At 41.2% G+C, this 13,728-nt stretch overlaps 1 protein-coding gene across 1 annotated transcript in view; it reads right to left on the bottom strand.

Moving 5' to 3' along the window:
- The window catches only part of rasgef1ba (RasGEF domain family, member 1Ba), a 29,792-nt gene extending 16,436 nt beyond the window's left edge, over positions 1-13,356 (bottom strand). Inside the window, exons 1-4 of the mRNA XM_028033863.1 lie at positions 13,062-13,356; positions 5,273-5,458; positions 4,953-5,075; positions 4,723-4,860 (exon numbers count right to left, since the gene is read on the bottom strand). Of these exons, the coding sequence (XP_027889664.1) occupies positions 4,723-4,860; positions 4,953-5,075; positions 5,273-5,452 (441 nt within the window). The 5' untranslated portion in view covers positions 5,453-5,458; positions 13,062-13,356. The remainder of the gene's footprint in view (positions 1-4,722; positions 4,861-4,952; positions 5,076-5,272; positions 5,459-13,061) is intronic.
- Positions 13,357-13,728: the final 372 nt, after the last annotated feature.

The following is a 13,728-nucleotide window of genomic DNA, read 5'->3' as shown; positions in this document are numbered from 1 at the left end:
CAGACGCCAAAGTGTTTTAAGATGTTCATCCAACCAGAACTAATGAAAGAAATACTGAAATCTGCATTTTATCCACAAATATAACCCTGCGTTCAGCGTAGAAAGCAGTAAGAATAACTATTACTCACCCAGCAGTAATGGCGTTTGCTTTCAACCCAACGATCTTTCCAACTGCGTCATTTAATCCCAGATTCACAGCAGCTGACTCCTACTCCTCTGCTAACAACTCCAGTTTAAAAGGGGAATCTTTTGGGACCGATATGAGTTCACTGAGTTTAACCCTCCATATCGTCATGTCTACTGCAAAAAACACAAAATCTTTCCAAGTGTTTTTGGTCTAGTTTCTACTGAAAATATCTTAGTACACTTGAAATAAGACTAAAGTAACTTACAGGTAACTTTTCGGCAACATAAAGGAGCTTCTTTTAAGTTAATAATTCTTAAATAATGATTAAGAAATATCAGTTCTACTGGTAGATTTGGGAATAACTTCTTGTTAGGAAAAATGTCTTTTAATGAAACTAGCACATTTTGATCAATATTCAAGATTTTCTTTACCCAAAAAAGCTCCCGTATCTTATTGAATAGTTACTTGTGAGTTAGTTTTGACTTATTTCAAGTGGGCAAAGATATTAGCACAATAAACTACACTTTGTTTAGGAGATTTTGTGTTCTTGAAGTGTTTTATCTGTTTTAAACTCTGAATACATGCAATATGAAATTCAACAGCAATTAATTTATAAATATTTCAATCTACCTTTGGGCGATACGCACGTAATCATTATGTGTTATGCTGAAAACACTGTCCTGAGCCGTATGCAACGAAATTTCATTCTGTATACACCCTGTGCATGCAAAATGACAATAAAGTCAGTCTAAGTCTAAGTCAAGTCTAAGTGAAGTGGCAGGATGGAACCTAAATTATCCAAACTTAGAATCATTATATCAGTACAGCTTACATATTTTTACCAAAATATGTTTTTTTCCAGATTTAGTAAAACTGTCACCATGTTGTGACAGTTTGGTATCAGACAGATAAGCTGCCAAAACATACCAGTGCTTCTATTGCAGTCTGCAAAAATGCACCAATCAGAGCCAAGAGGCGGGTCTTAGCGCTGCCAATCAACCGCCTGTACATGCTCAATGTGCTAATGGTGGAAAAACTAGTCATCCGGCCTCATCTGTGGCTATGCTAGCCTCAGCATTCGTGACAGACTATGTTATGGTGAACCACAAGGGCAAGCAGGACGGGTTGACCACAAGAGTGATTGACAGCGCTAAAACCCTCCTCCTGGCTCTGATTGGTTTCTTCTGACTGAATGTATTTGTGCAGTTGTTACTGGGAGAAGGTAGAGGAGCTCAAATTTTCACAGTATGTGTGTCTTATATTGTCACATCAGAAGGATAATTTGGTAAAAATCCAAAAAACTATTTCTTATATAAAAGTTATATACTGCAGCTTTAATCTACATGTAAAAACACAAACTAGCACCAGCTGGATAAATGGAGATCCCAGTGCTAGACTTGCTTCTTCGCCGCTGCTTCCTAATATATCCAACCAAATCCATAATGACAGTGTCAGTACGGAGATCAAGGTCCTGGTGTGTTTTCAGTGTGGTTTGGACTCAGCTTTTAGCAGATGTTCAGAGCATCTATTCTGGATCCGGGTCTGTTTTCCCAGAGCTGCAGCTCTGCACAATCTGGTTCTTACTCCGGTCAGCAGACCTGCTTGTGGTTTGGCATTTGTGCCTGGTTTTCCAAAGATTCTCTGAAATACTCCGAATGCAAAAACAGATATGAACAGATGTGAAGATACGCTTTTCTCACTTCAGTGAGAGAACAGCTCACATTTACTGCAACATGGAGGTTTCCAGGAAATATCCTCTGGCCGTTTTTACCACTAAGACATGTTTTAATTGCTGCACCAGTTCATCACCTACGGACACATAAACAAAACAGTCACAAACTTTTGCTGAGGCGATTTGTGTCCTACTGAGGTTTCTCTGAAAACCTTGTTCTTCGTCACGCCGAGCAAAGAGAGAGAGGCCTGTGTTTGCCTGATGGCTGCAGGATATTCAATGTTATTGACTCTGATGGTAAATCGAATGTTTATAAGCTGTTGTTCTGTTACTCAGACATCTAGAACCTTTGACACTTTTATGCACAAACTGTTAGGATTGATCAAATACGTTCAGAAAAAATCCAAAGTTATTTTTGGAGTTTTTTTCTTCTTTTTTTTTCCAGATTTTATTTACTGAAATAAACATCACCACAAAATTTCCCTCAGCATGTTCAAACTAGTTTAGAGATGGCCATTAGTGGAAACAGTGGCAGAGAAGAGCTTCACTGTTATCTAACAGGATCTCTTTGCCACCAAGCATGAAATCCACTCATGGGAAAGTACCGTGGAAACTCTCCGCAACTGGCTTTCTGTTTTTATTAAGCGCAGCTAAATGTCAGCTTCTGTTCGTCTAATACGAAATCAAAATATGTTTACATGGCCGTCAAAACAATACTACGTCTCTGTGAGCACGACTGTACGAGTGCAGACATGTTGCAGGTTGTTTCCAGGCTTTGCACAGAAAAAATTCAGATATATGGAGCTGTAGATGTATCAGGTGAGAAAGCATGGATGTTCTGATTCAATCTTGATCGATACTTAGAAGTATTGATGGGTCATTTGAAGCCTGTTTTTAAAATGAGAGTTTGAAAGATTGGAGAAGTGGTTTATTAAGTTAAAGCTAAAAACCCAAAAATATGGGCAAAAAGTCAGCTAAAGAAACTGTAAAAAGTACATTAACTAAATCTGATAAGGGGTAAACCAGGGAGTGTGACTGCTTGATCAATGATGGGTGTAGTAATTACAGGTGAATGTCAGGTACGAAACCATTATGACACAGAGCCATAATGAAGAAAGATAAAGGAACTGAATCTGAACTTCCTTTTTTAAGTTCTGAATCTTTCTTACTCATCTTAAATCAGATAAAGTAGAACACAAATCTTTGCATTGCATCACATGAAAGCTGCAGTCCGGGCCTTCCAGCGACATGCCAACACATGTAGGTGTCCTGCATTGTACCTGTTGCACTGAAGCTTCCCAACATTTGTAGAAAGCAGTGACTATTTTTAGAGTTGATCTGCTCTTTAAATTGGGTTTTTACATTAGATGATCATATAGCTGAGATGGCAAAATCTGGCAGAAAAAAGGAGGTCAGTATGGAGGATCAAACTGAGGATCATCTGCATAAAATGAATCTGTCCATGTGCCATGCATGCATTGTATTTACAGCTAAAATCACTGATGTTGCCACATTAGGTTAGATATTGACTTTGTTTCACTTCTAAGCATTTGATACCAGTTGACATTAATAATTTTAATTAGTTTTTTGCTTTAAATATTAAAATAACTCCCATACTTTCCTATTTTAACTCTTTTCACTTCACACTGTCAAGTGTTACGAGGAAACCTGAAACTGCTGCTGCGTGTGTTACTCAACAAGCTGTTGCTAGGTAACCAAAGAGTGAGTGAGTGAGTTTATGCTAACCGCTTAGCTTAGCACGCGGTGAGGACTTGAATGGCTAAAGTCTTTCTTCTGCCTACATCTCCCAGAATGCTGTGCGGTTCTGGATCTGAGTTCAGAGTGAGTAGGACCACAAAAATGAGTAAATAGCCACACAATGAAGATTATCCATATAAGATTACTATGAACTTAAATCTGTGTAAGTCTTAAAATGAACTGCAGTCTTCATAGGATGATTGGAGGAATTTCCTTTTTGAAGATTGTTGAGAAAATGCTCTTAGACTGTTTTCTTCACAAAATGTGATGCGTATCTCATACTGGAGAACCCTATCAGGATCTCCTCTGACCCCCAGACTGCTGAGACCTTCCCTGACGGTGCACTCAGGTACTTTCACTTTGAGCTTCTGCTGCTATTTTTATCCTATGCTTGCATTTCCTTTCAAAACAAACGCAGCATGAGTCACTGCCTGTCAAAACAACGTCTCTGACTAAAAAGTGGAGGGTCAGCATGTTCATCAGGGACAAAAAAGAGTCGACTCTACCTTTATTCAACCGGCCCAGCTCGCTGTGCACTAAGCCAGGGACAGTCAGCTCTTCTGCAGTGGAACAAATCAAATGCTGCTTAGGAAGGAGCATGCAGCAGAGACCAGAAAAACCCACCTAGCTGCTAAACAATGAGGCTTTTCTCTGAACGCAGCCGGACTCAAAACCTGCTTTGTTGCCACTGACACCCCGCTTTCCCTCACACAGCTGCTATCTGTGGAAAAGATCTGCAGAGCCTGAAATTCTGCTGGATGTGCGGAGGGCTAGTGTCAAACATTATCATCTAAAACACTAGGGGTGCACCGATTTTTTTCTGGCCAATCCAAAAAATGCCAGTTTCGATTATAGCAGATACTGATGTTTTCTGTCTGACATGTTGCTAAGTATAGCAAGAAGGTTCCTGAGTTGGCAGCAGTGGAGTGACTACTGTTAAATGCAAAAGTGTAAACATGACCTGGTGGGCCGGTCTGTCAGTCAAACCTCTCTAATAGGAAAGTGGAAGGGGACAGAGGTGATTTTTAGACCTTTGCTGAGGTTTCACATGTAAGTATCGGCCGATCACCAATCTCCCAAAATTAAGCAAATCAGTGCCGATAAATCGGTGCACCCCTAAAAAAACATTGTTTTGCAGATGCTAAATCAGGAAGATCAAAGTGACCTCGTCTCCGCTGGCGAGCCGGTGGGTCAGCTCCTTCAGGCTGCGCATCATCCGCTCATCCCTGAAGTCATAGGGAAACGTTTCCGTCCATTCCGTCAGCAGCTGCAGAATCTTTGGAGTGATCTTTCGGAGTCTCAACTGGAAATTCAGAACAAGTGGACAGTGAGCGAACAGCAAAGCAGCCAGTCGGGGTTGAGATTTAGTTTATTAGATGTAAAAGTTCAGCAAACCTTATCCGCTTGAGGATCACTAAGTCGCTGCTGCTCCATGCACAGGTGGCACACTTTGGACATAAGTTCATACGGGTGGATGAAGAGGCGAGAACTGAGCAGGAAGGTAAAGACATACGTCCTCTGCACAGGAAGGAAAATATAAAAAAAATATTCACAATCACAAGGCTGAGGGTATGTGAGGGTATTTCTCAAACTTTCATGGCCTGGTGGCTGAAAAGAAATGCAATGCATGAGAGGAAACAGAGAAAATGAAAGCAGCAACTTTGATCTAAGAGCAAAAGGGTTTCAAAGTAAATTAGGCAGAACATTGCACTCACGTCTGGATAATAGTCCACAGTTGGCACCAGGTGGTGAATGAGGGCCTCCAGGGAGCCAGACGCCAGGTTGTTGTCATGATAATAAAGGCCAGGGTAGACTTCCTCCTTGGACTCGTCGTACAAATTGTTGTTGTAGCCACCGGTGTTCAGCTGCCCCTTGAAAGGTGGTGTCTGCGGCATGTTGTCCTGTCCAGACAAAGGGAACAAACATCAGAACAGACGGGCAATGCTTCTCCGCCTTTCCTGGGGTGAGTTTAGCCGCAGACGCTGGTGCAGCAGAGCAGCCAAACAAATCCAAAATAACTCCAGACTGCAGAAGGTTTGTTTAAGAAAATGGGGTTGCACACATTCCCTAAACAAAGTGTTTCCCCACATGGAAATCTTTGGCCTTCTGGGCTTCAGCTGTGTTTATGTGGAAAAACAACAATTAAGAAGCAAAGATAGGTAAGGAGACAAGTAGAGGTAGCTCTGAGGTTAAACAGATCCTAACATCAGTCCAGAGATGTGCAGCCTGGACTTAATGAAACCTACCAAAATAGGAGTAAATCTCAACTCAGACCAGACACTGAGGTTTGCGTTATGGAGATGCGGTCCAGTCAAAGAAAATTGTTATTCTGGTCTATAAACCAGAATTTTTTCAAAGTCTTTTTGGAAATTGTTACTGGAGGCGCAGAGATGCTGCATGCCTGTGTAGATCAAATTCAACCATAAAAACAAAAACAAAAAACAATTTCCAGAATCTAAATCTCGACCTTTTCACTTAACGATTTTGGCCCATGTGACAAAAGGTTTGATCAATGCCATCTCCTAGGAAACATAAAAATTTAACAATTCGCTATTAAATAAGAAAATCTAATTAACAGGAAAAGCCTTTCATGCTGGATCCTTTGGGACTAATAGATTACCGTTGGTAAATAAGTCTCTGTTAAAAACACTCTTGAATGCAAACAGAAAAACATTGAGAGAGCAGAAAAACGTGTGGAAGCTCATGAGGGATTCTGGGCCAATCTGCAGCCCTGCAGGAGGGCTTGACTGTTGTTTCACCCTGAAATCATCACGGTGTGATCACGCTGTCTGCTCAGTTCCTCCGCGGTCATGTGTGTGTGTACGTGACTCAGACTGTGGATGAGAGTTGGTGTGTGCCTGCGGGCGGGTGGGTTGGTGTGTGTGTGACCAAAGGAAGCAGAGAACATTGAGGAGTGTGTGTTGTCAGATGTAAAATCCTCGTGTTTTCAGGCAATCGCAGCTTTGACAGTACCTGTGAAAGTACAGGATGTGTGTGGAAACGACGTCACCGGATGTTCTTACAGTAAAAAGACGAAAACAACTGACAGTTTGATTGATGATGGACCAGCTCTTATATTTGGGTGATAAATCGACTTTATTGATTTATCAAATTTTTGGTGTTTGAAAATTTCATTTTTGGAAAATCTTAATGTTTTTTTTTCACCAATGCACCTCTTGGGTTTCCATAGTTCAGAGTGATGTCAGCACACCCAGAGCCGCCATCTTGTTTGACAAGCGTGTTTTACAGGTCCTATTTAGTGGATTTTGACTTCAGCTCAAGTCTCCAAAAAATGTAAGAGTCAGGATAAGATATTTTTTCCCTTTTTTTTTTACAAGAATAAGGCAATAATATTACAAGAATACCACAGTAATAATACAAGAGTACATCTGACAGTCAAAGTAAAGTCTGAATATTACCAGAATAAAGTCATTGTTCTCATTAAAACAACTTTATTTTACATTCTTGAGGTAAAATTGTTTTTTTGTTCTGCTAACATTATGTCTATGTTGTTGTAATTAAACAAAAATACGTGTTTAATACTTATAAAAGCCACTATTTAAAAATATTTTATGTCATTTGTCATTTCTTTTTTGAAAAGAAAAAACAAAACAAGAAACTTGATTAAATTGTAAATCGGATCTGGTGTGATCACCCCCACAGGTGAGGACGTGAAAAGGTTTTTCAATTAGTTTGGTTTATTTTACACAGTGCAGTGTGAAAACGAACCGCAGCAGCTGAAAATGTAACAAATGTTGCAATTTTGATCTCCAATCGAACCAAGTCCATCAGACTATCAGGAGGGAAAACAACCTTAGGAAGTTTTAACCAGAAACTTCAGTCTAAAACTCAAACTAGCCATTTTGCTCTGAAGGGTTGACCTTTGAACCTGGCGCCGCACACTAAATGCCGAGAGAACACAGAGGGATCCTTCTACCCTGGAGGTGGAGGGGATCCAACAATCCCAACCCCGGTCCGCCCACACACACCCGCACCGCCCAACAATATGCTGCCCTGTGGCCGCCCGCCAAGTGTGAAAGCCTTTACGGCTGACGCACTGCAGAGCTGCCAGGGATCGATTCATGGATGCCAGGAGGAATAAAAACTGCACCTGCCCACACACTGAGACAAACAGCCCAAATAAATTCAGGGGTTTGTTGTGCGGCCAAGCAGCAAAGGCTTAGAAAAACCTGGAAAAAAAGACTGGTAAACATCAGCTGATCAAATCAGATTCAGTTGATTCTGCTGAGCAGGTGGATAGATACCAGAACCTTCCTGTTTTTATTCATGAGCACTTTTTAAGCTCAGACCTCCTAAACAGTCCCCTTCATCCAAACACATGCCGCTCCATAATGCACATGTGCACAAACAAACCGCCGCCATTATTCAGGCAGACAAGCGTGGCCATTTCCATGAGAATGGCGGGTGTTGTGGAGTCAGAGCGCAGCGGCCTCGGCATCTGCCGCACCATGTGGCCTCGACTCAAAGGCGAGGGCATCACGAGTCAGACGGGCGGAAGAGGAGGGATGCTCGCACACAAAGTCAACAGTTGTGAGAAGTTTGTTTACTCCTTGGAGGGTTTTACTGGCAATAACTTACACGAAGGGACACTTCTGCACTCCGCAGCAGCCAAGCTTGATCGCAGACGCACAAAGAAGCCGTAAAAGTTGGGCTTCACGAGAAGAGAAAAGCAGCAGTAGCAGGTGATTGAGTGCTGAGAACGTCACTGTTCCTCGTTTCCCAGCTGGGATCTGAACACTGAGCTCCTCTGAAACGCAGCAGGTGAAGATTCTGGACATCCTGCACACAATCGCACTGACTGCTTAGCTCCTAAACGGGTTTCACTGTTTGCAGTTTGGACCTTTTCTGTCTTTGTGTTCCTCAAACTGCCAAAAGAACCACAGATGAGTGTTGCATCAACTGTCTGCACACAAATTATCTGTAAACTGCAAATGGGTCCAAAAAAGATGAGCAGTTCAAACAAATTGATCAAATAGATACATCTCTAAAGGAAATTGATCAGATTAATCGTGACAAATCAATAACTGTCAACTAATTTAGGAATCAATCAACTAGAAAAAAAACACGTCAGAGCAGTAAGTAAGTCAAAACTATGCAAAATATATTGCATTTAAGATCATTTAAAAAAAAACCTTCGTCCACAAATTTGTTTTATGTTACAGCATAAGCTAGAAAAAATTTATTTTCTTATTCACAAAAAGAACAGTTATTTGTTTATTTACATCTTTTAATCTGTTTATAGTATAGCATAAAAGAATCAAGTGGTTAAATGAAAGATCTGTTAAATGTGCCAATTTTAATCCGATTAATTGTTAGAATAATCAATTGATTAAATAATTTGAGAGAGAGACAGAGAAGTTGAACATCAGAAGTTCAACTTCTGAAATCAAATTACAACCAAATGAACCTTTTTCTGGTTGCAAGTCGTAAAAACAGAAGCCACTTTTTGTTTTCAACCCCATCGCTCGTCTTCCTCCAAACCCTGATCGGGTTGTGAAGGTAACAGGTGAAGGAGAAAAACCCAGAGATCTTTCTCCCCAGAGAGACAGTCACCTCTACTGCCTCCTCCAGATGTGGAGGAGCAGCAGCTCTACTCTTTAAAAATATGGTTACAAAAATAAGAAGAGGTTTTCTTGTCACCTTGTCTGAATGAAGCCCGTTTATTTGTCCAAACCCAGCAGCTGCAGCCTTCCTGAGAAAAACAAACCCAGGATGCTGAGGAGCAGAAGACAAGCGACGCCCTGTGATTTACACATGGCTTCCAGGTGCCGGCCCGGGCGAGTCCGCCGGTCCGACGCAAACAAACCCTCAACGCTTCGCTGCTGGTTCAGAACGAAGCTGCCGGCTGGGTGGTAGATGGAGGTAAACAAACAACATGACAATAAAATTAACGGAAACGGAGGGGGGTGCTTAGGTTGGGGAGATGATCTTAATTATAGCCTAACTGGCTGAGTGTGCAACCATCTGTCACAGACTGCTGAGGAAGTCTGGTTTGGACTTAAAATGGATATAAAAACAGAAGAAATTCTGCTTGCTGAGTTTAATGGTGACTGCAGGAGAAAAACTCATTTCAGGCCCGTCAGGTTTTTGTCACATTTTTCTACATTTGCATGATGATTTATGGTATCTGAAATCAAATTAAGACTCTGTGCAGTTGCAGAAAGAACTGGAGAATCATTAGCGGAGTAAGCGCTCAGGTAATTTACCCCTGAAAATGGGTGGGGCAGCTCCACCCTGAGGTGGGAGCCCGGTCTCTAACTTTGGCCAAAATAACGAGCTTCCAACAGATCCTGTCTGAGGCTCTTAATGACCCTCAACAGGCATCACCACTTCAGAAGCAGGAAAACTGCAGAGGAAATCCTTACCTCAACCTCAGAGATGAAGGGAAACCCTCAACTGATTCTTCTTCAAGAACCAGACAGAAGTGAGGACTTGAGGTCAGCAGGAAGCCTTTGGGATCCTGAAGGGAAACGGTCAGAAATGTGCCTGTTCTTCCACTAAAAATAGATCCATGTAGCTGGGCATTGGGGGGAATGTGGTGGAGACACTGTGAGGGATCCTGAGTGCATAGTCAACACCCACACACACTGCCACTCTGCTGTGTAAACACTGACAGGCATGAGGAATCTCACTCATCTGTGGCCGGAGGAAATGAGGCAGAGATCGGGCTGGAAGAAGCCAGAAGCCTGAAGCTGAACTGAGGTCAGAATTATTTTAAAGGGAGACTATTATGCAACATTTTCCATGTATTTATACTTCCATTGGGGTTTCTGCTGCTTCTAAAAACACCCCAATTGTGTTTTTTGACAATCAGTTAATGTTTTTTGATGTCTGGAAAAGAAGCCATTTAAAAACCTTCAGCATGAAACATCATAAATCAACAGGTGGTTACTTAAAAACCAGCATGTTTGGTCAGCTGGTTTTACCGCTGCATGTTTAGGTGTTGATTTACCATCCAGAACCACTTGCTTAATTTTTGTTGGTTGTGCAGGAGGCTTCACTTCTGCTTTTCAAAGATATGCGGTTGTATAATCATGCATCTGTTTGCAGCCATTTCCACATGCGAGTGTAAACTAAAATCTAATCTAAGAAGGATTTTGTGCAAAAAATGTGTTGAACATGTTTTACATTTCCTATAAACTTATCCTAACCTGTTCCAGGAAGCATAATAGGTCACTTTTAACCTATTGAAACCAATCCAAAGCACATCAGTGCACCATGGACCATTAGAAAAACTGTCATTTAAAAATAAGAACCTGTGATGTAACACATCAGTCCTCAATCTGACAGCAGCGTATCAGTCTGAGAAGTGAAGCGCAGCCACTGATAGCTCCTGCGCGTTTCCTGAGCTCATTTATGGCACTGATGGGTGCTGTTGAAGCAACAACGTTTAAAGTGGGAAAACGCCAGCAGCTGCTGCACCGAGCGAGAAAAATCACAGCTTCCATCCAGCAATCTGTCACCTGGCTTCATCAGTCCCCAGCAGGATCATTAACCCCAAACAGACGACGCAGAGAGACGCTGCAGACGCAACCAGCTCAGGTCGGGACGTCAAACATCAGAAACTTCTGAGTTTCTGTGAAATAAAATAAACTGAATCCAGGAGAAAATGTTTTGTTTAGTTGGGGTTTTTTTCCAAACAAGGGAAGTCTGAAACCTGCGGCTCCACAGTACAATGTGGGAACCTCCAAAGCCGTTTTATTAGTTTTGGACAAATAAAATACTGCAAATATATAAAGTTTTCCATGTATTTTAATGAAATATCTGCACATTCTCATAACACAAAGTTCCTAGTAGTACAACAAACTCTTCTTTCGTTTTCAACACAGAAATGCCATGATTCTTTCACTGTCAAATAAAAAGAAGTCATAGAAAAGGTATGAATCCAGTTTTAGCACCAATTCATCACAATGAGCTGCGGCACAAACTGATACAAGCTGGAGGTATGTAGAGGTTTTACAAAGTTTCCTTCTTTCAATCTAAAGTATTTTCAATGAAATGCCAGAGAAAGAGCCAGAATGACAAGATCTTTCTCCAGGTGTGTTGAAGAAAGAAGCAACTCAGCGCTGCCCCTCCCCCACCTGTTGCTAAGCACTGGCTGGAAAAAGTCTACTGAGGTAAATTCTGGAATTTGGAAGGTTTTCCAGTTGCAAAAACAAAGAAATGCATAAAATAGAAACTATAGGGCCAGCATCCATCACTTTATGATAACATAAACAATAACAATAATGGATTTTATTTGCTAATGCCCTTTACTTCTTGAGATCTCCAAAGACTAAAACACAAAACAAGCAATAACAGTAAATAAAAATAATTTAAAAATGAATAAACAAGAGATTAAAACAAATATCAAAGAAACTGAACCAAAAATGTTGCTAAAAATAATTTTTTTCAGACCTTAAAGACTTTTGGCTAGCTAAGACTAGTGTGAAGACGGAGCAGATAGCCTGACAAACTATACAACTAATAACACATTGTTATACTTTAGTTACTTTATGTAGAAAAAACCTATTAAAAGTTTTAAGTCCTGAACTACAAGGACTTAAAACATATTATTCTATTATTTTTGCTAAAGGTTACATTTCAAAATTAAACTAGCAACAAATATTGCAAATGTGACAATAAAGAGGATGAAGAATCTCAGTAGCCCCAGAAATATTCATCAATCATGCTGCGCATTTTCGTTTTATGTTTTTGCATCAACTTAATGATAAAGTGTAATTATTGTCATTATTTTTTGATTCTACAATCTCGTGGTTCCATATATATTTAGTGCCAAAAAGTGAAATTGCCCCAGTGATGTCTAAACCAGCTAATAGAAGAGACTCGTGAACCATATCAGATTCCTGTACCACCAACTAACAATGACCCGTTCAGGTGACCCTCAAGCATTTGCACAATTTCAGCCGATCAGAGTCCAACCAAATTACCAATAAACGGATTAAACTTGTCAGCACGTTGAGGGAAAACCCAATCCAAGCTCCTAATGCCGAGCAGCGGCAAGAAAAGCCAAGGCGCACAAGCCAGAGGTATTGGAGAGGGATGCGGGATTAACTCCACTGATCCCTCTGTCTCTGCAGGAGAGTATCAGGAAAGAGGGAATCCTCTTAGCCACAAGGTGCAGGAGGTAAAAATAGCCAGGAAATGACACAGATTTTAAACATCCAATACCGGACAGGAGAAGTTGTTTAGATAGGATTATTTTGGGGGAAAAAGGTTAAAGTTAGCTTCACTTTAGTTTGGAAAAGGCGCAAAGCTCGAGCGCGTTGCCTGAAAACAGAACAAGTCAAACTCCTTACTGAACAGGTGCGATGTAGAAAGAAAAGCCGTCATGACGCATGAGTTCATTTACAAGCAGCAGCAGCTCAGGCGGGTTCGGATCTGAGTATGGAGTGCGCTCCATCCAACACCTGCGCGCAATCTGGACGCGCTCCAAACTCCAACCCAAATTCAATCTGAAGCTAAACTCAAAACCAAACTCACCTTAATGAGCAGGAACCGACCAGGTCTGAGGTTTTCTTTCCCCCACAACAGAAAAACGACAAAACACAAATCCTCAGCTTGCAGCACTTTTTTTTTTTTTTACATGAGAATAAACCGCTCCGCTCTCTCACTGCAGCATCGTTCACTTAATGCAGCGAGAGTAAAAAAAATTTTATTCCGGGTTAAAATTCAGAAAAATGATCAGGAGAGCCGGGAAAAGTCCAGAAGCATCAAATGGTAAAACCTCCGCAAGTTGTGTTTGTCCGCTGCCTTTTCCAACATCTGAGCGCTGAAAGCAGCGATCAGCCTCAAGATTCACCGACACACACAGAGAGAGAGAGAGGCAGCAGCCAATCACAGAGCAGAACACGCCCTGTAAACCCCCCCCACCCCACCTCCTCTGCTTCTTTCATTTTCATTTCCCTCTCCCTTTCTCCATCTGCCGCCCTCAGAAGTTTCACTTCTTTATTCCTTCTGTTTTATTTATGGGAAATTTATTTAGCGGTAAACAAACAAAAACAACAAAAAAATCCAACTTCCAGCTTCCGACCTGACAGGAATTTCTGCGGGGGGATTTATAAAACTACATGCAGCAATTAAACCAATAATCTGCTCAGGTGGTTCCAGCTCAACACAGATCTGATGGTTGTTAATAACATATTAAATA

The sequence above is a fragment of the Xiphophorus couchianus genome, chromosome 12 (assembly GCF_001444195.1).
Source record: "Xiphophorus couchianus chromosome 12, X_couchianus-1.0, whole genome shotgun sequence".
NCBI classification, from domain to species: domain Eukaryota; kingdom Metazoa; phylum Chordata; class Actinopteri; order Cyprinodontiformes; family Poeciliidae; genus Xiphophorus; species Xiphophorus couchianus.
The sequence above is the reverse complement of the archived record's forward strand: the minus strand, read 5'-3'. Positions and strand labels throughout refer to the sequence as shown.